Raw genomic sequence first — 26,623 nt, 5'->3', positions numbered from 1 at the left:
TAAATTAGAACAACCTTCATTAGAATTAAAGGGAAATGAATAGACTTTTCTCTGTCACACTGTTCTAGTACCATATCTTTGGGAATACCTCTAGGAAAAAAAGGTTAAGATGAACTCTCGAGAACTGTTTAGTAAATAAATCAACTTAATTTATGCTTTTTGGCTGTGCATCTTGAACCCCAGCATTTGGGAGGCAGAGTAGGTGGATCTCTATGAGTTTAAGGTGAGCCTGGTCTCCATACCAAGTTCCAAGCCAGTCAGGGCTACATAGTGAGACTCTATCTCCAAAATAAAAATAAAAATAGAAAATCCTTGCTTACTTACCCAAAGGAGCTGTGTCAGCTCTTTGAAGGAAAAAGTGGTATCACATGGCAAAACGTGACCTAGGTCCCTTAATCCTGCCTCTTTTGATCTCAAAAGGTGGTAACATTCAGTTCGGAGCTCACTCATCTGTAAATTGCATCACATTATCTCTGAGTTATTTAAGAAGCAAACTCTGTTTGGTTTCAGGCATTTTAACCTGCTAACGGCGAGAAGAAGTGTTCACCACATAGTTTCAAAGGTCTTCCCACTGTCACCAGGGAAGGCAAAATGATCGAAGCCATAGGAAACCAGTATGTAGTGGCCAGACCAGTGTATTCCTCAAACACTTTTGGAGAGGAGTTCAAGAAGGCAGACAGACAGCACAAGACATTCCTGGATCATCTCAAAGGGTGTTGTAGGTAAGAGACTCTTACGGCACTGGAATGAGGAAGAAAGAAACGTGCAATTTCTCCTAAATTTTCTGGCTTTCATGCTTTCCTTTCTGGCTCTAGTCCATAGCTCCAGGAATCTGTCAGTCTTGGCTTTCCAAACCTCTTATTCCCTGCCTGAGGTGAAAAGGCAAAAGGAACACACCATCTCAGCTAGCAGCACAAACACAACCCTTCCAAGTCAGAGACTAACCGATGGAAACAGGCAAATTAGCTATTGAAATGCTGCACAGTTCAGCTCAGGGTGGCACATAAATTCTGTTACAGCCAAAGAAAAGCTGGCATTTTCCTTTTAAAAAAACTTTGTTTGGTAGTGACCAAAGCTTTTGGCAGGGGCAAAAAAGGCGATTGTTTGTGGAAGTTAAATCACCAATTTCATCTTTAAAATGATGTCATCTTTGCCAATTTTCTACATACTCTTAGGAACCAAACTTAAAATATGATATTAATTCACTGATCTGTGGCTTTCAATATTTTCAGCTGCTCCTCACAAAAGGCCAAGAAAATTGCCCTGTCTTTGTTCCCCATAGCATCTTGGTTACCAGCATACAAAATAAAGGAATGGCTTTTGAGTGACATCGTTTCTGGCATCAGCACCGGGCTAGTGGCTGTACTGCAAGGTAATTGCATTCTATTTTCTTCCTATTTTACCTTTTCTTTTATATTAAATAAATAATTAACATATCACAAGATTCATCTTTTTAATTCTTTAGTGTGTGTACATGTCTGTGTGCTAGAGCAAGGCTTCACAAATGCTAGGCTTGCATCCTACCAACACATTACATCCTCTTTGATATGTATTATTCTATGGTTTTCAGTATGTTCATCAGGTTGTGCATCTAACATCACTGATTCTAGCATATTTTCACTACCTTCTCTTCTTCCTCCCCTTCACACACACACACACACACACACCACACACACACACACACACACACACACACACACACACACACACATCCTTTATCTTTTTGCAGACACTCACACTCCTTCCACTCCTCACCTTAACACTTTCTGTGTCTGTGGATTCTCCTGGTCTGGATATTTCATGCAGATGGAATTGTATGCGGCACCTTGCATCTGACTCTTATCTCTTAGCATAATGCTTTCCAGTTTATTCATATTGTAACAAGGACAATATTCTACTCATAGAGTTATACCACATTTCATTGACTGTTTGAGTCATTTCTATTCAGAGGGAATGATCAATAGAGCTTTTATGAACATTTGTGTACAGCTCTTTGTGTGAAAATATGTTTAAATTGCTTGGCTATTTCCCTAGGAGTATAAAGGCTGGTTCCCATGGTAGCTCAATGTTCAATCCCTTGTATAGATGTACTGCTGCATAATTCCCACTCCTCCTAGCAGAGCACGGGGCTTCAGATGCCTCCACACCTTACTGCTTGCTATCTTTTTTTTTTTACTTTGCCATTGTAGTAAGTGAGTAGTAGCATCTCACTATGGCTTTGATTTGTTTTTCTCTAATAGCTAATGATCTTTGTTGAGTCTCCGTTCCTTTCTTGAACTTTAGCTAATGATCTTCGTTGAGTCTCCGTTCCTTTCTTGAGCTTACTACCCCTTTGCGTGTCTTTGGGCAAAAAAAAAAAAAAAAGTTTTCAAATCCTTCATCTTTTGTTTTGTTTGTTTGGGTGGTGCAGGAGAGATCAAGTCTAGGGCTTGACACATACCAAACAAGAACCATATGACTCAACTAGACTCCTAGTTCTCCTTGTTGTTTTCAAAGTGTGGGTTGCCAGGGCTGGAGATGTGGCTCAGTTGGTAGACTGATTGCCCGTTATGCCCAAAGCCCTGGGTTCCATGCCTGCTATCCCAGCACCCAGGAGGCAGAGGCAGTGGGGTTCTATGAACTAGATAGCTTTTTGTTTGAGGCCACCCTGGGCTATGAGACCCTGTCGTTTACTGTAGAGTTACAAGGGTCACCTGTACGTTCGGGCACTAAACATCCATCTGATATGTAATTGCCAACAGTTGTGTTTCCCTCAGTCTGTTGTCATTTCACTTCTGTTCTAAAAACTGGAGAGAGGGAGGGAGGTTGAGACAGGTCTCATCTAGCTTAGGCTGGCCTTGAACTCCTAATCAGCCTCCACCTCCCCAGTGCTAAGATTGCAAGCATGTGCCACCATGCCCAGCCTAAAACATGATCCACTGTAGCCATTTCCTGGGTCTTTAATGTGCTTGGGGAGAATTTAGTAAGCCCAGGGCAAATACACTACTATTGAGCTACAGCCCAGTTCCCTAAACATTTTTATTTTGCAGTACTGTGAATTCAAACTAAGGCATCCTGCATGCAAGGCAAGTGCTCTATTGCTGAGCTAAATCCTTTAATAAAAAAGCTCACTTTGCTGAGAGCATCTTTTGAGTATTCGTTTGTTTTCCCAGTGCTGTGATTAAACCCAAAGCACCCCACATGTTAGGCAGGAATTCTTTCATTGATCTACGTTCCCACTGAAGCATTTTTATTTTCAATTCTTTGATTGCCTGTGTTGTGTGTAGGCTTTCTGAGAGACTGATCCAAGATTGCAAAGATTCACACTCTTTTAATGATGCTAGTTTTAGTTCTTGTATTTATATCTTTGACACATTTTGAGTTAATGTGGTGACCATTAAACTACGAGGAGAACCTGATGAAAACTAAAGACCTGGCTGTTGTCTCTCCAGGGTTAGCATTTGCTCTGCTGGTCAACATCCCTCCATCCTACGGGTTGTATGCAGCCTTTTTTCCCGTCATAACCTACTTTTTCTTGGGCACTTCTAAACACATATCTGTGGGTAAGTCAATTACTGGACAGGCTTATGCTGGTTTTAGTCACTCTCCGTAAATTCTATTAGAAACTCACTGTAAATTCCAAATAGTGCAAATTTCAGAAGACTCACAGTTTTCTGAAAGAATTATGGCTAAGGCTGGTTATACACAGTAGCTTGTATTATGTAATTTTGTGGTTGAAAGGCAACTCAGGGGTAGGGAGGCACAATATTGACAGTGTCATTGACCATTGGTTAACTAGGTCCGTTTCCAGTTCTGAGTATGATGGTGGGAGTTGTAGTTACAAGAGTGGCCTCAGGAGGCAATACATCTCCAGAATTGTCCTCAAGCTCAATGGAGAATGATTCCCTGGATGCACAGGAACAGGAGAAGATAATGGTGGCTGCATCAGTAACTGTTCTGTCTGGAATCATTCAGGTGAGCCCAATTCTAGTGTAATTTCTCTACCAAAACCTGTTTGTCTTGACTGGTCCCCTCCGTATTTACTCCTCCTGTGACTCCTCCTCATCTTTTGGTTTGCATGCACCCATTGTGTAGACCATTAGAATCATTTTTAAATAATGTTCTTATTTATTCTCTGGGAATTGTATATAAAGTGTGATTTTATTCTCTCCCCTCCCCTAACTCCTCCCAGGTCCTCCCAGACTCCCCAAATATTTATGAAAAGTTATTAACCACAACCAAAGGGTAAACATGATCTAGACACAAACAGATAAACACAATCTAGATAGAAGAAAAAGTGGCAGGATGAAGGCATGCACGGTAAGGAATGAAATGATTAACTCAATAAAAATATATTGGAATCAGTGTCATCATCAAACATAACTATATAATGACACTAATAGCTTTGGAAGTTTTACTTTCTAATGCCTTATTACTATTATAGTTTAGTTGGGGAAAATTGGTGCTCTGCTTTTTAAACTATCCATATAAAAGACTTGGGAAGTAACATGAGAAAGATTATGTTGAGACTGCACCTTCATTTCCAATCTCCAGGGCCAACACCATCATGAACAGTGCAAATGCCATGGGTTTCTCAACATGTTACTTAAAATTCCAGTGATATCTTTGCTTAAAACCATTTCTTTTTTTTTTCTTATTTCTTTTTTTTTATTTTTTGAGCTGAGGAAAGAACACAGGGCCTTGTGCTTAATAGGCAAGCAATCTACCACTGAGTTAAATTCCCAACTCCTTTAAAATCATTTCTAAAAGAAAGAAAAGTCATTTTGTAAGGACACAAGTGTGTAGCCTGTTGACAAACCTTGTGGTCATTTGTTTCTCACACATTTCTAAATGTAAAAAAGTGGAACCCAATTTAGATTCTGCCTGTATTTTGGAGATATGGATGTAGAAGACAGGTCAAGTGTCTGGGGGAAGTAGAACTCACTTATTACACTCACTGTATGCAATGATGCTTTGGAGACAGTAAGCACCTTTGCTCCCTGGCTAAAATCTTACGCTTTTAACATGCAGTACACAGTGATGTATTTATTTTCTACATCTATGTATTTATGTGGGGGCTAGGTTCATAGGACAACTTTTGGGAGTTGGTTATCTCCTTCCACCATGCTGAACCCAGAGATTGAACTCAGGTACCCGTCTTGGCAGCAAATACTTTAACCCTCTGAACCATCTCGCTAGCCCTAGTCACATGTTTCCTAAGCAACTTGAGTAACTTGTTGCACTCACTCATGCATGCTCCAATAAAAAAAAAATTGTGAGGACTGTTGGAGGTAAGATTTTGTTGTTCAGGGCTCATGATGAGTCTTCTAAAGATATTGCACCTAAAAATGAGGAGGCAAAGAAGGAGGTCCTTGATGGGTCTGATACTTCTGGAGGCATGGGACTTATGCACTACTGAACACCACATAATGTTCAACCTGAGGAATGGAAGAGAAGGTCAAGGACAATCCTGAATGGTAGGTGCGCCAGGAGGCAGAGGCGTTGACTTTTTCAAGGAGTGTTTTTATGGGCCCCACTTCATGTTTTAAAGCACTTAGGTGTGAGCCTTTGGTTTGCTGTTGTGCACCCCTAATATACTAACAAAGACTTCCGTCCCTCTCTCTCCAGCTGCTCTTGGGAGTTCTGCAGATAGGGTTTGTGGTGATATATCTATCTGAGTCCCTAATCAGTGGCTTCACCACAGCTGCTGCCATTCATGTTTTGGTTTCTCAACTGAAATTCATGCTGCAGCTGACTGTCCCAGCACATAGTGACCCATTCTCTCTTTTCAAAGTAAGTATTCCTGTCATTTCAATAAACCAAAGTAGCTAGGCATGGTGGTCTTAGTTCCAACACATGAAGACAGGGGCAGGTGGACCTCTGTAAGTTCAAGGCCAGTCCCCTCCCCCGACACACACACACACACACACAGAGAGAGAGAGAGAGAGAGAGAGAGAGAGAGAGAGAGAGTGAGAGAGAGAGAGAGAAAGAAGCATATGAAGTTCCATGTCTGCAATCCAGTACAGTTAAACATCGAGTTAAGATATTATGTATTAAAAAGATTAAAATGTATATGGAGACAGATTTTAGACATATTCAATTTCTCCTTTTTAATCAACTTTATTTTTTTAATTTTGAGCCATTAACCAGAACTTTAGACACTGACCCTCTCTCTGTTATTCTCAAAAACGATCTTATTTGGCCTCAAACTCCACTGAGAAATAGCATAATTGTGAGCATGGTAAGGTGGGAATTAGACAGAACGAAACAGAAACCTGACTGATTCATGACAGGTTGCTTCTAGCTACTCTCCTTCCCAAACCCCATTCTAGTACGGATTAAAGCAGAGACAAACAACTACCCTATTAAGCTATTAACAAAAAAGGTAGTCATTTTGTTGGGGGTGAAAAACTATTGTTTGGAATCAATCTGCTCCCTTAAAATATCAGCTTGGTTGTGTAGCATTTAGCACGAATGACTCCATTTTGTTTTGGCCTAGCCTGTTGGGACCTAGTGAGCAATGCAGTACAAAACAGTGGCACCCTATCAGGTTTCTAGCAGGTAGTATCTTCAGTCCTTATTGGAGGATAGTCTTTGGGACTCTTAGGCAGCACCTCACTCAAATGCAGAAGTGTTCCAGACCTAGGGTGTGCATGAAATCCAACTTGGGTATGCTTGAACTGTCTTGGACATGTGGATATACTTCTTCAAGAAGTAGATTCTGCCTAGTACAGGCATTTTCCATGTGACCCAGAGAAGGTCTGTATTGCGAAAGTATGTACTTAAAAAACAAACAAAAATGTTCAGAAACTAGAAATGACTCCTTGGACAGAACAGTAGCAAATTCTATGAAATAAAAAACCGTATTATTGCATAGTGTGAGTGAGACCTTAGATTTGGATTCAACTTCCAGCTCTGTAAACAAAACAAACAAAAAGCCAATGAGACCTAGGGGCAGAGGAGATCCATTGTAAAACCATGAAAATACCCAATAGAATTTGATACTAGCTAAAGCTCTTTTTAGACACATCCCCAAAGCAGTGTTTTTCTGCTATGCTAATTCATCCTCATTGTGTCTCCATGAGAGCCCCTGCAGGTTGAGGGTGCATGGTTCACAGACGCTGAACACAGAAAGGCTGTGGCTATGTGCCAGTCTTTTGTCTTAATATCTGCTTTCATCTGTTTGGAGAGAAATGTGTTTGCATTATGAATTCATACAGGACTTCAGTGCATCTGTGTTTCTAATGGTAGGTCCTGGAGTCGGTCTTCACGCAAATTGAGAAGACTAACATTGCAGACCTCGTGACATCTGTGATCATTCTCGTGATTGTATTTATTGTTAAAGAGATCAATCAACGCTTCAGAAACAAGCTTCCAGTGCCTATCCCCATTGAACTCATCATGGTATGGACTGTCATCAGAAAATTTCCATTCATAATCTATTTTTAAGGAAAGAAAGCCATCTGTACACCAGGTTGCCATAAGACAGGCACTATCTCCCATTTCTAGGTTTAGCATATAGTATGAATTTCTCTTCAGCAGAATTTACCAGTTCCTTCCCATTATCTGTGTTTATTCTCTCCAAGGCAGAAGCAGCAACAGCTCCATAGACAGGCTATAAAAAGACCTTCAAGCCGGGCGGTGGTGGCGCACACCTTTAATCCCAGCCCTCGGGAGGCAGAGGCAGAGGCAGGCGGATCTCTGAGTTTGAGGCCAGCCTGGTCTACAATAGCTAGTTCCAGGACAGGCTCTAGAAACTACAGGGAAACCCTGTCTCGAAAAACCAAAAAAAAAAAAAAACCTTCAGGCTTGAGCTGTGATGCCCAATGCACATTAAAATTGCCTTGAGGCTTCTTAAGAGGTATCAAGGTCTAGGCTAGAGGTTATTAGTTTTTTTGACCATTTTATTACTTTTATCTTTTTATTTGGGCTCGGGTATATGAGGAGGTCAGAGAAAAGCTTGCAGGAAGGAGTTCTACAAAGTGGACATCAGAAATTAGATTCAGATATTCAGGTTTGGCAGCAAGCAGGTTTGGGGCAATGGCGGTGTTTTCAAAGTATGACTATGAATAGCACCTCACATTTGGGCAATTTGGAACTTTGCAGACTGTAATTGCAACAGGAGTATCCTACGGCTTTAACTTTAAAGAAACGTTTGGCGTGGCTGTGATTGGGAACATGACTCTAGGGTAAGTATATCGTCAATGCTGGCATCTTCCAGTACTCAGTGAAGAAAGCAACAATAGTTACAAGAATCATACAACCCCCTTGAGAAATCCTGGCACACACACTCTCTCTCTTGAGCAAATAGTAAAAAAAAATGCCAAAGTTCATGAGACTTAGGGTCTCCTTGTAGAAAAACTCACAAACCAGGCAGTCAAGGACTCAAACCAGTGAAAACTGTTGGCTCACTGAAAACAGATCACTCACTGCTCTTGCAGAGAACATAGCAGCCCACATCCACCTATTAGAATTCTACTTCCAGGGTATGTGACTTCCTTGTATGACCTCAGTGAACATCTGTATTCATTTGGTACACACATGTACACACATATCTTTATAAAATAAAAAAGTGAAAATTATAAAAAGATCAAAAAGATAAATCATATAAAGAAGCATCAACTGAAAACCGTTTCTTGTAAACAATATGCAGTATCTTGTTTTAGGTCACCCGAGTCAACTCCCAAGAGACACACAGAAGGCACACCAGCTGAGCAATCCAGGCAGCACACTCTGCCCTTCTTTTAGATCACACTCAGAGCAAAGCTAGAGATAACTCAACAAGAAGATGGGAGTACAGGGATCTGAGAGTATATTTCTGTACATTTAGTGGACTGAGAGGGAGCGTGGGTTTATGCTGTTTTCTTTCTCTAACCTCTAGCCACAGATAGTATTGGTGATTTTTGACTTACCAAGGAAAGCTGTTCTCCACTTTAAAAAAAAGAAAAAACAAAGATGGTTTTCCTTTTTCTAGGCTTAATAAGTATTTATATTTACAGAAATTATATATATATATATATATAGTCACTATATTTATATCTACCTTAACATAGTTGAATAATTTTGTTTTGTTTTTGTTTTTTAAGATAGGATTTCTTTATACAGCTCTGGCTGTCCTGAAACTCACTCTGTAGACCAGGTTGGCCTCAAGCTCACAGAGATATACCTGCTGGTTTTAAAAGCATGAGCCACCACAACCAAGCTTAGCTGAGTTCTTTTAAAAGCAGAAATATGTGTGGCTTTTAAAACAACATATATTTATACAAATATACTTACATATATTTGTTGGCATATCTTTATATGTTCCACTTAATTAAAAACTCATTTATTATTTATTTATTTATTTTTAGTTTTAAGAAGTTGTGAGAAATGAGGCTGGAAAAGTTTGTCTCTGGGCTTCTTCCTACTCTGCAATTTTCTAGTGACTGAACTTCACGTAAATGTCTTAGAGACATAAACCCCATCAGAAAATAAACAAATGCAAAAATCAAAGGGGAGCTTGTCAGAAGTGGAATGTTTTCAAAATAAATGATTAAACGAGATCACTGAGTGATAATTCTTATTTAGTAAATATATTAAATATGCATGTACTTATCCTACCAGGTGTGTGGGGCAGGGAAAATGCACCTCATGTTTTTTAACCACGAATTCTCCAGACAGGCAGGGTGACCAAGTGCTCCAGCTGCAGAGCCTCTGAAGTTGACTTCACCTCCTGTCCTGGGGCAAACTCACTAACCTGGTGCCTCTATGCACTTGATTATGAAAAGGTGCTAAAGATAGTTTCTGAAAGTATTAAATGGGTTTATGCATGTGGTATGTTAAGGGCACAACTTCTGCTTCAAGTTAAACATTACTACTTGCTGGCTACAAGGTACCTGATGTGTCTCAGTACATCCCAATGTTTTTCTAAATGACCAAGCAAACATTTTAAATTTCTGTTGACTGCAAGTAGACTATTACTGAAGGTAATTGCTATTAACTCTTGCTAGTTTACTTCTAATGGATATGCTACTTTAGAAATTATTTTTGCGGAGTCACATAATTTTTTTTTGCACACACTAAATGTGTGCAAACAACACAACCCAAGAGAAGTGGCTTGAAAGGGTAAAGAAACAAAAGAGAGGCTGTGTCTATCTTCCAGGCATAGTCTGTTTCATGGTACGCACATATCTCTGCTATCAGGTTCATTTAAAAAAAAAAAAAAAAAAAACTAAGTTCCAATCCACCTTTCTAACTTTCATTGAATAGTAATGTTTTATCAAGACTACAACCAGTATTTATTATCAGAGATATAAAAGATTAAACAATAATTCAGTCCAGTTATGCACTTCCAAAAAGTCTCAGGTCTGAAGCAGATGCTGACAGGGTCTGAGCGTTTTAGGACCTTGTCTGAGACACGAAGCTTTTATAATACAACTGACAAATATATCGAACTGCCTGAGCATATGAGCATAGACGTAGAAGTGTCCCCTGTGAGGCACACTTGTCTCTGAAACACCTGCCACCTTAAGCTGAAACTTGCTCTCTCCAGGTGTGGTGAACCCTAGCAGTTCCCCACAGCACAGGCAAACCTAAGGTCCACCTCTCAGGGTTTTCATGAAAACCTACTGTTACTAATGGAAAGAAGGGTTTTGCTTTCCTTGTCCCAGAATTGTGTTTACTCAAAGAACCTTCAGTCCTGGATAGCTATTGAGGACACTGGGATTCATGCTCTTAAACCCATCATGACAACAGGTAGAATCTAAGACATTTGACTGAGGGGGAATATGAGTACATGTGATATTTTGAGTACACTGGCAAAATCGTATCCATCTTATCTTTATTGTCAGACTGGATTTATAACTTTTCTTAATACAAACACCATTGCTTAATAATAGTAAAAAGGGAAATTCCAAACTTTTCAATGAAACCAAGTTCTTTAGGCCATATTTCAAAAAAAGACACAATTCAGCATAGATTGCTTCAACCATTTATTTGACAATAATCTTTTGAGTTTCTGAGTAAGTTGGTGGCATATAGTTTTGCTCGTTTTCAATTTCAGATTTCAGCCACCTATTACACCCAGTGTGGAAGTTTTTCAAGACACCATAGGAGACAGTTTTGGAATTGCGATTGTTGGCTTTGCAGTGGCCTTTTCAGTTGCTAGCGTCTATTCCCTCAAATACGATTATCCAATTGATGGCAATCAGGTAAGCCTAACTGGGTCTAATTCAGTACATAACGTTTCATGCACCTAATATTTTTCTGAAAGTGACCATTTTAGGAAAAGCTTCTTCCTTTGCCTTCCACAGGAATTGATCGCCTTGGGAATAAGCAACATATTCACTGGAGCATTCAGAGGATTTGCAGGGAGCACAGCCCTTTCCAGATCAGGGGTTCAGGAGAGCACAGGAGGCAAAACACAGGTATTCCAGCACCCCTCCTGCAAAGCCAGCACAGTGCTGATGACCAGGAAACCCAAGCCTGGTAGAAAGCAGCAGCTGTCCTGAGAACTATTTCATCTTCACAGGTTGCAGGGCTTCTCTCTGCTGTCATTGTTCTTATTGTCATTGTTGCGATTGGATTTCTTCTGCAGCCACTACAAAAGGTAATTCTCTTCTCTTCTTTGAGATGTTAAATTCTAAAAACACAAACTATGCTAGGGAAAATGAGTTAATGACAAACTCTTGGATATACTCCTTAGTCAACACTGTATGGACCAAGATTTCCTTTCCCCTGGCAGCCTTTTATGAATGTCAGGAATGCAGATACCCAAACTGCTTTATCTCCTCTACTCTCTGCGGGTGCATAGAGCAGAACATAATTAATGTTTAAGCAGGGAGGCACTCTGGCGTTGCAGTTTCAACCTAAATTGACTAAAGTTAAGATTTTCTTAAAGGGTGAGGTCATCAATCCCTCTATCTAACGTAGAGAGTGGTGCTACCAGCTCTGCACCTGTTCTTGGGAACACGCCCTGCAGCTCCAAGGAGTTTGGTTTGGCTCCAAAACCAACACTGTCAGCTTGTAGGATGGGAGTAAACAGACACAGAACTTAACCTCTTTCCCTCAAGTTCCCTGCCTGTAACTGTTTGGGTTTCATTTAATACTTCCAAGTTGTCCCAGTGTCCTGGAAACCACAGAGTTTCTGTAAAAGCAGATTATGGTAAATACAAGTGCATTGCCCTCTGGGGTATTAATAGGATTTCAAAGGAGTACATAGTGGGTCAGAAGCCCTGTGACTGGCTTCTAATCTTAGCTCAGCCACTCACTAAATGTGCGATTTAAGGTCAATGCCTTAACCTCTCTGAACCTCAAGTCCTCCAGATGTAAAATGGGATGAAGTAGTACCTGCTTTCCTGAGCAGTTGTGACAATAAGTGATCTAACACTCATGGAGACTTAGCCCAGGTCACTAAGATATTAATATTATTAATTAATTAATTAATCCAAACATTCCATTATACTTCTGGCTGTATAGGAAATAGAGATATGATTCAGCTCCCCAATATCTATTGTTTGCTATCTGGGTCCTTTTTCCATGTTGATTGATACTTGGAATGTATAGTCACCTCCATCCCTAAGAACTGTATTGGCTGAATCTGTCTCCAAACAATATAAAGCACTATTTGCCAAAACCATGTCTTCCACACACCAAAATCCTTAGTTTCAAAACAGATGTCATGATAGAGGTCAAGACATCACCAGTAAAGAATTTTTTTAAAAAATGTATGCCTCAATAAGAACAAATTCACACACTCCTCTACATAGAGAAGAGTCCCCTCCTCCCGGGCTTCTTTCACATGTAAATGTGTGTTCTGCTGACTATGGCACTGTGGAGACACTGAAGAAACAATCAGTACTTAAAATTCTCTCTCCCTTTTGAATAACTTGTACTCAAGGACCTTGTCTAGAATGTTAATTAAAGCAACCTCTGTAGAGAACCCAGGGATCGATTCTGTACAAACCTGACTGGAGCACTTCAGGCTGCCAGAGTCATGACTCTGCTTCTTTTCCTCCTGCAAAGTCAGAACCACCAGTAGCAATAGGTGCACTGAGCCCAAGTGTGCACAGGCTCTAAAACCGCCCCCCCATCTCACCTATGGTTTCTCTGTGCACTTAGTGTATTCCTTACAAAGTATTCTGCTGCATGTTTGTTTCACCATAAGTTATTTCAAATTGTTTTTCCATGGAACAATGCTGGGGAAAATGCCTAATGAAAAGTACAGTGTCTCTAGCCAGACATTTGAATATTTTCTAAACTCCTACAAAACAAGGAAGCCTACTGAACAATATAACCCTGTATACCGTTCACCATGGAGAGGACAACTCATATCTGTAGTACAATAACAAAACCAGGATATTGACACTAGAAAAATACTTTTAGGTAAATTACCAATTGTATTCTATTTTCTCCATTTTTGGATGGTGTTCATTTGTACATACATTTTTTTAGACTTTATCTTTTATGTGTTTTATCAGTTTTGCCCGCATGTATAACTGTGTACCACATGTGTACAATGCCTGTGGAGGCCAGGAGAGGGCATCAGATCCTCCTGGAACTGAAATTACAGATGGTGGTGAGGCTCTGTAGGTGTTGGGAATCGAACCCAGCCGGTGGTTTTAACCACTGAAGCATCTCTCTGGCCTCCTCCCTTTAATGTGACTTCTTCTAAATGGTGACTTCTACTCTCACAGTGAATCTAATAAGTCGAATAGATGTTAAAATAAAAACTTAATTGGGAAGATTAAAAATACCTGGGCCAGTTAAACCATCTTCAAGACATGAAAATGAAAGCCCTGTTTGGTTTCCTTTGGTTGCTGTGTTTTCATGGTGTGAAAATCTTCAGCACACAAATCGTACACTGCGCTCAGAATTAAATCAGTTGAAGTGTAGGTAGGGAAATGTCTGGCCATTGAGCTGGACTCAAATGATCCTGGGTATATGTTACTGTTTAGCTTTTTTGCTGTTGCTGTTAACTGGAACAGCTCCGTGAAACACCCCAAAATGATGAGTTATGGAATGTGGCAGGCTGAGTTAACAATGAGTTAACAATCCAAGATCTTCTTAGCGAATCCTCCACTCAACGGTGTCAGTGCTGGAACTTTTAAAAGGTTTTGTTGTAGGTTGTCACTCCTAGACTGGGAAATATAAATCCATTGGCTCATCCACTCATGTAATGACTAATTATTAAGCCTCTTCTATACACATATACCATAGTATGCTCTGGGAACAGAGACGCTGTGGTCTGGGTGGTCTCAGAGCCTGCCTCAGGCCTTTGTTAACCATTCTTTGATCATTAGCTTCCTTTTATAAAACAGCGTGAGAGTTGCCATTACCAAAGGCAATCCCTACGTCTTTGTGACAGGTTCAACCAGCTTTGCTTGGGAACATGTTATTCAAGGGTTCACATGTGGGCCTTAAGATATACCTCTCTCTATCCAGGATATAGACTGTTGTAACTGCTGTTAGCTCATCTATGGCACAGTCAAAAGATCTGCTCATGTAGGGAAACAAGTCAGAGCCACACCCTGGTCCATCGGGCACTGCACACCAGAGAAGGGTGTGTCCTTTGATATACTTTGAGGCCTGCTAAGACACTTATCTGTAGCCTTCACCTTTGCTTCTATTTGGTTTATTTGACTAACTTAAAAGTACATCTGTTGTTTATGTCTTCCACAGTCTGTCCTGGCAGCTTTAGCACTTGGAAACTTAAAGGGAATGCTGATGCAGTTTGCCGAAATAGGCAGATTGTGGAAAAAGGATAAATATGATTGTGTAAGTAGCTACAATAGTATTTGAGAAAATGAGAACACACAATGATAGTTTAATGCTGATGCAAAATGTATATATGGTAAGTGTTGTGAAAGGTCTATTTGCAATAACCTTAGTTTATTTCCTGTCTTGAAACTGCACACTCTACTGCTCATTAGCTTTTTAACTTAAAATGACAATGTCATTATATGCTGAGGTAATGCCTATAACCTCAGCACTTGGAGACTGGGGCAGGGAGGGCATGAGCCTGAGGTCAGCCTGAGTTTCAAAATGAGCTCCTATTTTAATAATAAAAAGGGCTAAGGACATGGCTCCATGGTTAAGAACACCGAGTTCTAAGATCAATTCCCAGCACCCATGTTGGGTGACTCACAACCACCTGAATGTAACTCAGTTTTAGGGGATTTGGTCTTCTGGTGTTTGTGGGCAATATGACAGGCAGGCACGCATGTGTTCATATGCACACAACCAAAAAACTAAACATAAACAAATAAATAAATAGGTTCTTGGAAGTATTAAGTGCTTCCTAAAACACTAGTACAGGGCTTTCCTCGATATGTCATCAACGTTCTTACAGATGATGTCGAACACCACAGAAGTGCTCTGAATTTTAGAGCATGTGTTGCTCCTGTTCTCTTGTAAAATGATGTGTTAGTTTCCAGAGAACCAGAGGAGGGTGTAGATTCTGAACATTCCTTCTGGAACACCCATTTTTTTAGGGAAGTTTGTACTTGCTCTCAACTTGCCTGAAAAGCAGACTTTATAATATAATCAGGATCAAAGTCTAAGTATAAAAATTCTTGTTGACATACCCTATGGTACTACAAGAGCATAAAGTAATAAGCTGCATTCAGTTAGTTCGTGTTCCTGATAGATCACTGTGTGTTACTTTAACCCACTTTTAGCATGCTTGAATTTTTGTAAAGATAATAGCTGTTAATTAAATAAATATGACAAGCTTAAGATTAGTACAGGCTGTACCAGTCAATCTGCTGGGCTTTGCTTGGTTTTTTGTTTTGTTTTGTTTTTTCAGTGCTGGGGAACAAACCAAGGGCCTACCACATGCTAGGCTGGTGCTCTACCATTGCTTTATTCCAACCCTAATTTGCTAAGTTGTAAAAGTGAACTATTCTGGAATTTTTGGTATGGCAGCTCAATCCCCTTTCTTCAGCCTGTCCTTGGATGGGATAGAAATAAGCACAGTCTGTAAAGATTTTTCTATTTATTTGCTTGAGTTTCTGTAGCCCAGCTCTGAGCCAGCAGAAATGAAATGACCTTTTGAGACATGTCTTTCTAGGGACTTTGTTCTCTGGACCCAGATAACAACTTCCAAGCACCGCCTTTGGCCCTAGACACTTCTGTTTTCTCTAGCTCTGGACCTACAACATTGTACTTCCTTACACTCCAGTGTGCCTGTTGCCTTCTCTTCTTACAGCTAATTTGGATCATGACCTTCATCTTTGCCATTGTCCTGGGACTTGGATTAGGCCTGGCAGCAAGTGTGGCATTTCAGCTCCTAACTATTGTGTTCAGGACCCAATTGTAAGTCTTCCTTGAGTTCTGCACAGCCTCACATGCTTTGACCTGCCCTATTAGAAGAGCAAAAACAATTATCAGTGGCTAAGAGAAAAGTAATGTGTTTGATAGGCATGCATATCTATCAAGATTGACCATGAGGCAGAGGGATGGCTCAGTGGTTAAGAATACTTATTGCTCTAGCCATGGACCCGGGTTCGATTCCCAGCACCCACAACAACTTTAGTTCCAGGGGAACCACTGGTACCATCTACCTCCTTGAACAGCAGGCATACAAGTAGTACATATACATTCATATAAGTGAAACATTCATACACATACATTAAAATAAGTAAATCTAAAAAAATTTATTTTTAGCTGGGCGGTAGTGGCACACACCTTAAAGCCCAGTACTTGGGAGGCAGGCAGGTGGATCTCCATGAGTTTGAAGCCAGCCTGGTCTACAAGAGCTAGTTCCAGGACAGCTAGGACTGTTACACAGAGAAACCTTGTCTCAAAAAAAAAAATTATTGTTAAAAGGCTGGCCAATATAACCTCCCCCACCAAAAGTATTGAAGAACAGTAGAATGGTCCAGAACTAAACTCCAGTCAAACGAAGACACCTGCTGCTGGCCTACTTTCTGCTTTGATACAGGTTCAAAGAACTAGCAAACACCCCTGAGTCTATGTTGCTCACCTGTGAACAGGATGGGATTCTGTCCTAAACAGGTTTAATGTTACTGCCTTAGACTTGTTAAGCACAAAAAGGAGATAGCTAGAAGACTGAGTTCTAAGGCAGTTGGGGGAGGGGTCTCCCTCTTCCTTTTCAGCTGAGACTGAGAACTTCTAAAAGACCCCAAGTACCAAAATTCTACAAAAATTTGTAATTCTAAGCCGGGCGGTGGTGGCGCACGCCTTTAATCCCAGCACTCGGGAGGCAGAGGCAGGCGGATCTCTGAGTTCGAGGCCAGCCTGGTCTACAAGAGCTAGTTCCAGGACAGGCTCTAGAAACTACAGGGAAACTCTGTCTCGAAAAACCAAAAAAAAAAAAAAAAAAAAAAAAAAAAAAAAAAAAAAAAAAAAAAAAAGTGTAATTCTTGTTTCTTAAAGAATCCAGTTAAAGTGTTTTTTGTGATTTTTAAGTCTTTGTCAGGTAATATCACCACCATGTGGTCACTCAGCCTAGCTGGAATACATGGTGTAATTGCAAGAAAAATGGGAATTGAGGGTTCTAAAACAGAAGTTGCTACTACAGTTAGAGTTATTTCTTGAGCAGCGGAACATCCCAGCATGGAAATTCATCCTGTTGTTCTTTCATACCTTGTATTCTTATCAAACTGGATTCCATATCTGAGTTCCATCAAATACAGAGACAAACTGAATGTTCACATGGGCAAGTCATTTTTTTTTGTACAAGTCATCCTTATTTGTACAATTGAGTAGGACCCTACCTGCCATGGTCTTATGGGGTTGCTTATAGATTGTGATGTAGTAGAGAAGAGTCACTGTTTACAAAGTCCTGGGACAAGAAGATAAGGTGTTTGAGTCCCTGGGCCTCTAATGAAATAAAGATTCTTCTACCTTTCAACTTTGAAAAGGTAGCCTGTATTAAAAAGCTAGAAAAACATCAGTGTTGGGCTTAACATATGAAAGAATGATTTACTGGGTGGCATTTTTTTTCTTACAGTCCAAAATGCAGCACACTGGCTAATGTTGGAAGGAGCAACATCTACAAGAATAGAAAAAATTATGCTGATGTAAGAAAGACCACATTGTTGTCTTTGATGTTTTAAAATATTGTCAAATGAAGGCAGTAGGACTCACATAACCATCTTATTCTTCTGTCTTGTAGGTGTATGAGCCAGAAGGAGTGAAAATTTTCAGATGTCCATCTCCAATCTATTTTGCAAACATTGGTTTCTTCAAGCAGAAACTTACTGAAGCTGTAAGGTTCAAAAAAAAGTCTGACTATCTGGGAGTGAAATGTGTTTCTTCCTTAAAAAGAAGGTCATTGACTTCTTGTTTGTTGATGCTGAACTGTGTCAATGTTTAGTCTGCATGCCTCAGAGTAGGTAAAACTATCTTAAAGGGATCTACTCATATGTTGGGAAATAAGTTTCTTCCTATGAGTCTCAAGGTAGAATCCTAGTTTTTAAATTTGCTTTGAAGTAAAAATATTCACTCACGGCACTAGGTAGCTGTTTTTTAATACATTGTCTTAGGATAACAGCCCAGAAACGACAGGAAAACATTTAACACTTGACTGCATCACCAAGGAGATTTCAGGATAGTTGTTGTCCATGGATAACTGACAGTTAGCCCTTAGCATTCAGGTAAGGAAGCCAATGGTCAACCTTTTAAAGTTAAGAGACCAAAGCTCCCTTTTAATCCCAGCACTCAGGAGACAAAGGCAGGCAGATCTCAATGAGTTCAAAGCCAGCCTGGTCAACTAGTCAACAGAATGAGTTCCAGGATAGACAGAGCCACATAGTGAGACTCAAAAGACAGAACAAAAACCAAACAAACAAATGTTTAGTATTCATTCTTAAAACACATCTTTAACTTACTTTGTGCCTAATTATAAGAATTAATTTAAGTAGCCCCAAATTGAATATCAGAACTATAAAATTGTACTGGAATACACCTTTAAAAAATTTAAGCACATGCAAGGCAGTGGTAGAGCACGCCTTTAATCCCAGCATTTAGGAGGCAGAGGCAGGCAGAACTCTATGAGTTTGAGGCCAGCCTGGTCAACAGAGCGAGTATATAGTAATCATTAAAGCTTTAATAGAAGTCTTTTAGGGTGCCACCTACACCTGACAAAAGACAATTAGGAAAATTAAGTGCCCTAGGAGTTTGGTTGCCCCCCAACACACACACAAATTATGTTCAAATAAAATTTAAAACTTTTACAGATCATTTGTGGATAAATTATGAATATTTTTGAAATTTGGTAATTGCATGAAGACTAAGCAAATCATATCCCTGATTCAGTATTGTTGCTGGTATTGTTTCTAAAATGTCATATCAATTTTATTTTAAAACATTTCATCTCAATTATTCCTGTGTCCTGAACCTCCAGTACCTCCCAGCTAATCATTATTATCATTAAGTAGCAAGATGTTCTGAAAGTAGCAGGATGTTCAATTCCCCTGTAACACAGTAACTGGATTTTCAGGTTGGCTTTAGCCCACTTCGAATTCTACGCAAACGCAATAAAGCTTTGAAGAAAATCCGAAAATTGCAGAAACGAGGCCTGATACAAGTGACACCTGTAAGTTTCTGACCACATTCCATGTATTTGGGATAAAAACTTTTAGTAAAGCACAATTCCAAGTCTTGGTTCCACTTTAAATGAAATGCTAGATAAACACATAGGAAGAGTTGGTCCTCTCCTTCCTTTCACCATGTGAGCCCCAGGGATTGAATTTGGGTCCAAAGGCCTCGTGGCCAGCTCACTTACCTCTGAGCCAGTCTTAATGCCCCCCCCGCCCTTTTTTTGAATGGCATCTTTGAGAACTTCCTTAAAAGAATTTTCATTTTCCCTGGGAAGAGTATCAAAAGCAAAAAGTATGGAAGCATCTACAAATCCTGTTGCTGACCCAACTTGAATCCAAGTTCCAGGCACTCCTGCTCATGCATGACATCTACAGCTTTTCAGTCAGAACCATTTACATGTTACAACCCCTCTCCTGCAGAAAGGGTTCATATGCACCTCCGATGGCTTTAAAGACTCTGATGAAGAATTGGACAACAACCAGATAGAAGAGCTGGATCAGCCAATCAACACCACAGACCTGCCCTTCGAGATAGACTGGAACGCCGATCTCCCTTTCAACATCACCGTCCCTAAAGTCAGCCTCCACAGCCTCGTCCTTGACTTTTCAGCGGTGTCCTTCCTTGACATCTCCTCAATGAGGGGTCTCAAAACGGTAATTTGTGTTTTCTTGATGGAATCAATGAAGCATTTACTAATGATTAAAGTTGTATGTATGAAAGAAAACACACACATACATCACACGCACAAAAATGCACACCATACATGCATACATAGCACACATGCAGATACACACACACCATAGACACACACAACCACATTCACACATATAAGCATGTACATACACATACATATACCACAGATACCACACATACACACACCACATACACACACACACACACACTCACACACACTGGCATTTGTTTTTTGCCTGTACACCAGGACTCTGAGTCTTTCTTTGCTCCTTGGCACTAGACACATCCAGCTGCTATCTATGGCATGGGAACAATGAATAACACAGGGACCAGTTTGTGTGTTGTTTTTATATGAGTAGAAAGTTCTAGCCTGTCCAAGTGGGGCACGCCTTTAGTCTAAGCACTCAAGAGGTAGAGGAAGGAGGATCTCTGTGAGTTAGAGGCCAGGCTGGTCTACAGACTGAGTTTCAGGACAGCCAGACCTACACAGAGAAACCCTGTCTTGAAAAGACAATGAAAAGGAAAAAAGAAGAAAATGGGAAAGTTCTAGTCATTTCCATAGAACATACTCTGCTGAAATTGAATCAGAGATGATCTTGGGAGTTTGAGAGAGAACATTCTCTTATCCTTTTCTGAAGAATGCTTAATTTATTACTGAGAATGATTTTTCCCTTTGAGGTTTTGTTTATTTTTTTTATCATGCAGCCTTGTTTTTAACTTTAGGGTGTCCTTATTGTCTATTTCCAAACTATAAAAGGTTTTGAAAATAATCACTCATAAGCTACCGTAATTTTGTTTGTAACAAGTGAAAACTTTTCCCTAAAATAGTTACACCTTCTGTTTTAACAGATTTTGCAAGAATTTATTAGGATCAAGGTAGATGTATACATTGTGGGAACAGACGGTAAGTCTTATTTATTTATTTATTTATTTATTTATTTATTTATTATTTGAAGACAATATCTTGCTATGTAGTTCAGGTTGGCCTCAGCCTCCCTCCCAAGTGCTGGTATTACAGGCATGTGCCATTGAGCCTGGTTAAAGACATAGCAATGTTTTCTTTCTGTCAGTGCTGGAAATGGAACTAGGGCTCATACAACAGCCCCAGCCCAGATTCTTTTGGTTGTATTTAATGATCAGACTGTCACCTAAGGCTCACAGTCAACGTAGGCAGACCATCTAAAGAACAGGTATGACATGTGACCCACAAAGAAGGAAACTGAAGCCGGGCGGTGGTGGCCCACGCCTTTAATCCCAGCACTCAGGAGGAAGAGGCAGGTGGATCTCTGTGAGTTCGAGACCAGCCTGGTCTACAGAGCTAGTTCCAGGACAGGCTCCAAAGCTACAGAGAAACCTGTCTCGGAAAAAAAAAAAAAAAAAAAAAAGAAGAAAACTAAATTTCCAGTTAAGTCAATAAAAATCCCCATGGAAACCACAGGCTTATGTTTTGCTGTCAATGTGTAATTAAATGAATTTTATGATTTGGGTCCTCATTTCATGGGTGTAGCAAATGAGTGAGTGTGTGAACTACTTTTCACTCTGCTGAACTTGCTGGAAACATTGCTGTCTCCTCTCTCCCTTGCATTCTTCAGCCATAACAACCTGGCTTTGGCTTCCCTTTGCTGGTAAGGCCACTCTTGCCAAAGGTATCCAAAGTTGTTATTCAATTTATCAAGACTAAAGGCCTGTTCTGAAGCCTACTTGAGTATATGACCTTAAAACTCTTCCTACTTGACTTCTGAGCCCATTCTTTTAATGTCTCTCTCCTTTCTCATAACAACACAGTTTCCTCTTACAGCGACTCTCTGAGGCCTAGTATTCATCTTTCCCCATGTCTCTACCACTGTGATTTCATGAACTATTGCTAACTAATCTCCTCCATACTCACGTCAAATGTATCCATGTGTTAAGGAATCCCCACACTGTATCTCCAGCCCAAATCATAGCCGAGACCCACATATAGATTGTCTGGATGTCTCAGCCACCTGATACACATGTTCGGTATATATGACCTCTCTCTCTCTCCCCTTTCCAATCTCCATCGCAGCATTATTGAATCATTGCACCCTGTTTCCCCATGTAGGACACCAGAACCATCTTTAATTTCTCCCTCTCCCCTTCTCTTGACAGTCTGTGAGTCACCAAGTCCTAGAGATATTTCTTCTTAAATTAATCTGTCCCGTGTGGTGGTGGTGCATGCCTTGAATCCCAGTACTCATGAGGCAGGGGCAGGCAGACAGAACTCTGTGAGTTTGAGGACAGCCTGGTGTACAGAGTTAGTTCCAGGACAGCTAGGGCTGTTACACAGAGAAACCCTATCTCGAAAAACAACCAAACAAACAAACAAGTCTGTCTGCCCCTGGTTTCGTAGCCTAATTCTGAACACTTACCCACTCTTACCCCAGCCATCAGGAAGACCTAGTCGGTGTGTTTATCCATCCCTAGAATCCTATCATCTAACAATCTGACTAAAAAATTCTTTCAACATTTTCCCAGCAGTAACCGAAAACTTCTCCAGACAGAGCACTGGGCCGGCAGCTGCATGGTTCACACACACCATGTTCTTCCACAGTTCCGTCAGGGTTCCCACTTGTTTATCTTCCTAATCCCTGTCTCTTGCCTTAGAAAATGACACTGAGTACCTATTACATGTCAGACAAATTCCTGTCTTCATGGAGTTCAGCTTCATGAGGAAGCCATATCATAATCAAATAAAGTCACGACTCTAACACTTGAGCGAGACATCCTGAAATTTGAAAGTCGATCTTGACAATACCTCAGCAAATGGCATTTTAGGGGGAGGCAACAAACAGTTCACAGAAACTGACACCTTTCCTGGCTCCCACCCCTATAAGCTACGGACATATTCTAGTTTCAAGGTTATCATAATTAAAAAATACTCCATCAATCTTAATAACCTGTTAATTTCCTGGAGGACTTTATTCCCATTGGCCTCTGCTGCCTGGTGATGCTGACATCACCTTCCTTCCTGTTCTCCCTTGCTCTCTCAGGGACCCTGTCTGTTTCTATAAACGTCCACACCATCATACACCCTTTCTCTTAATTTTCCTCCACCTCTGTCTAAATCCTAAGCACTGTAACACGCCGTAGCTCTGCACAGTTTTCCGTGATGCTCACCAAGAGGAAATAGCCTTCTCTTGCTACCAGAAATTCTATAGTCCATATCCTATACTGTCATTAATTTACCAGAACAATGTGAGGACCTACTGTGTGCTGGTTGCTGTATTTAAAACTAAGAAAATTTCAAGATGGGGGAACTAGACTGCTCCTTGCTCCCACTGCCTTACATTTCCTGTCCGTAGTACAGTCATGTATAAATATTCTTTGTGAGTTAGATTCAAGTCCAATTTACCTTTTTATTGCTTAGCAGGAGCTTTGCACAAAATAGATATAAGGTCATATTTGCTTGAGTGATCTGTGCAAACAAATGTTGGCTAGTGCCTATCGGTGTGGGATTTCTCAAAGAAAATGGGGAAAGTAATGTGAGAAGCTAAGGAAGATGTTTTACAAAACCCAGCAGCTTGAGAAAATGGGCTACAGTTAAGTCACTGGTAGATAATCGATCTGACAGTCAAAACCTCAGCACAACACACACAGGTCTATTTCCTTCCTTTTTCTAATTAGAACGCAGGTTTTTAGTAACAGCCACACTTGTTGCAAACACTAAGTAAGGAGACTAACTCAGTAAGCCCCTGCATAAATAAAAGTGCAACCATTTCTTCTGGGAGCCACTTGAGGTTTCTCGCTGAACCCTTTCCTCATCCCTTCCACATGAGGGTATTAAATGTGTGAAAGATACACAAGTTACACGGCTGTATCCCAGTCAGCCCTGGGTCAATGAAATATACACTTTCAAATGAACTTTTAAATTAGCAGTTTCATGAGAAAACATGTCTCTTTTCTAAGTAATACAGTGTCTTTTTTTTCTTCAGATGATTTCATTGACAAACTTACTCGGTGTGCATTTTTTGATGATGAAGTCACAGATTCAATATTTTTCTTAACAATCCATGATGCTGTTTTACATATTTTGATGAAGAAGGACTACAGCACTTCAAAGTTTAATCCCAGCCAGGTACAGGTGCTTTGATGACATTCACAGTTGTAGCTAATCACCAATACTCAAGTGTGTCCTCTAAATTCAAACATTGATCCCTGATCCCTATTTTCACTCTTTTTCTCAGGAAAAAGAAATGAAATTTGACTTTACCATAAATACAAATGGAGGATTACGTAATCGAGAATGTCAGGTATGGTTCTTCAACAGATTTATCTTCATCCAAACTTCAGAGCAAATATACACACACGCATATATACATATGTATGTTTATATGTTTATATGGGCTTGTGAATAGTTCATCATCTAAGTTGCTTGTTGCCAAACCTGACATCTCCTCGTGATGGAAGGAAAGAACCAACTTTCACTGGCCAGACCTTACATGCACACAATGTTTTGCATGCATACGCATGCACACACATACAACTTTAAGTAGTAGTGTTTCTCCCATCACCTGTGGAAAATCTAATACCTACCTAAGCCTCTGTATATCATCCTTGGAAACTGAAGCAATGCTGCCTAATTTCATGGGGAAGTTTGATGAAATACAAACTCAGATGAGATGAAAGGAAGAAAGGAAAAAAGGGAGAGAGAGAAAGAAAAAGAAAAAGGAGAGGGAAACAACGAGTTAATGTCGCTTTGAGCACATCTCTTTCAGGTTTCAAAGTTGAAATAGAATTCTCAAACCAGGTCTTATTCTATCCTTCTGGTCCCATAAGGCAGGAGAGCCATTGCTCTGTCTGTCCATCAAAGCCTAGAAATAGTAGAGCACCCTCAGACAAACAGGTACATGGAAGTCCCTAGAACAGTGGTTAGCTCAACATAAAAGTTAAGTTCCTTCCCTTTCTTACTAGAATGAGTTGCCAATTATTTAACTGGATAGCTCCAATTAATTCAAGAACATTCATTTCTAATATATTCAGTCTGTTAAAGCAATGTCTATAGTATAGGCAAAGTGATTTCTATTGTAGGCCCAGGACATGGTAGGTTACTACATTATTTAAAATCCTTAGGGCAACATACAAAGGAGGGTGTTGGTGAACGGACTCAGAGAACTTAGCTACATTGTATATGGTCACACACTGAGTGGCAGCAACGGAACTTGACCTAAGAACCGATGCTGGCAAGTCCTGAGTCCTGCACCACCACAGTAGACCACTCCTATACTTCAGTTAAAGGCTGACCGAGGTCTCTGAAGAAGAATCTAATGACTGTCATCAAGTACAGGAGGGAGCTGGTGGTATTTCCTAAGAACAGCAAGCAGGAATGCAGATTAGACACAAATCAGGGTATAGGGTCAGATAACCCTGGACCAAGGAGTGATAGCAAATAGCAAAGGTGAAGAAGAAGGGCGTTAGAGAGACCTGCGAGCAGGCCACACCCAGGTTAGCTTCAGAACTGTCACCAAGTGCTAAGGGATAAAGTCTAAGAATAGTACTTAAATCAGAACAGAGTCAGCACATGATACGTACCTTGGCTTCCCATATTGAAAAAAAAATAAAATTTAACACCAGCTCCTGGATTTGCTTAGAGGAAAATAAAACAACAGTTGCGGATAGACCACCAGCCATGGGGTAGATCAGAATGTGAAGGCAGAGAGACAAAAGGCACTTGCTGTCAAGCCTGATGACCTAAGTTCAACTCCCAGAACCCACATGGTGGGAGAACCAACTCTGCCAACTTGTCCTCTGACCTCCACATATACACGATGGCATGCCTCTCTCCTCAATTAAATAGGTGAATGAATAAATAAATGAAAAAGAATTTTAAAACAAAACAAGATGCCTGACTGGTATCCAAGGCTTCTTGGAGCTTGGGTGACCCAAAACAAATATAAGGACATACACACTGTTGCAACATATTGTATTGTTACTTTGCTTAAGCTACAAATAGGTCTTTGAAACAGATGCAAATTAAGCATGTCAATCAATGCGATGGATCCATGCTAACCAAGCAGCAACAGAAGGTCATTGAAAATTCTTTTTTTTTTTTTTTATGCTGATGACTCAGTACGAACACTGGCAGCTCTTCCAGGACGGGTTCAATTTCCAACAGTGACATGGCAGCTCACAGTCATCTGTATCCCAAGTCCAAGAGGACTCAGTGTTCTCTTCTGGCTTCTGCAGGCATTGGGCATGCATATGATTTATATACATACGTTCAGGCAAAACACCCAATACAGTAAATAAATTATTTTAAAAGATAAAAAAATATTGACAACTGTTAGGTTCTAGATTCAAAGAAAGAATTGCTGAAAAGGGAAATTAACAAATTATTTAAGACAAAAACTATGCTTTCTTCCAGGTACCAGTTGAAACGAGATTCTAA

At 40.2% G+C, this 26,623-nt stretch overlaps 1 protein-coding gene across 1 annotated transcript; it reads left to right on the top strand.

The window, feature by feature from the left end:
• The first annotated feature begins 591 nt into the window (after positions 1 to 591).
• Slc26a3 (solute carrier family 26 member 3) lies at positions 592 to 26,623 on the top strand. Its single transcript, XM_038337305.1, has 20 exons — positions 592 to 722; positions 1,233 to 1,372; positions 3,432 to 3,542; positions 3,779 to 3,954; positions 5,608 to 5,772; positions 7,231 to 7,383; positions 8,086 to 8,168; positions 11,021 to 11,168; positions 11,271 to 11,384; positions 11,489 to 11,566; positions 14,638 to 14,733; positions 16,166 to 16,272; positions 17,933 to 18,002; positions 18,098 to 18,190; positions 19,424 to 19,519; positions 19,944 to 20,177; positions 21,067 to 21,121; positions 24,171 to 24,313; positions 24,423 to 24,488; positions 26,600 to 26,623. Exons 1-20 carry the CDS (start codon positions 592 to 594, stop codon positions 26,621 to 26,623), a joined length of 2,283 nt encoding a protein of 760 aa, XP_038193233.1.

This window comes from Arvicola amphibius, chromosome 7 (genome assembly GCF_903992535.2).
Source record: "Arvicola amphibius chromosome 7, mArvAmp1.2, whole genome shotgun sequence".
NCBI classification, from domain to species: domain Eukaryota; kingdom Metazoa; phylum Chordata; class Mammalia; order Rodentia; family Cricetidae; genus Arvicola; species Arvicola amphibius.
Note: the sequence above shows the minus strand (reverse complement) of the source record. Positions and strands in the feature narration are given on the sequence as shown.

Coding starts and splice junctions, on each gene's coding strand:
- Slc26a3 (XM_038337305.1), top strand. CDS start 592: ATGATCGAAGCCATAGGAAACCAGTATGTAGTGGCCAGACCAGTGTAT. Junction 11,567..14,637: donor TTCTGCAGCCACTACAAAAG/GTAATTCTCTTC, acceptor TGTCTTCCACAG/TCTGTCCTGGCAGCTTTAGC. Junction 19,520..19,943: donor GCCTGATACAAGTGACACCT/GTAAGTTTCTGA, acceptor CCTCTCCTGCAG/AAAGGGTTCATATGCACCTC.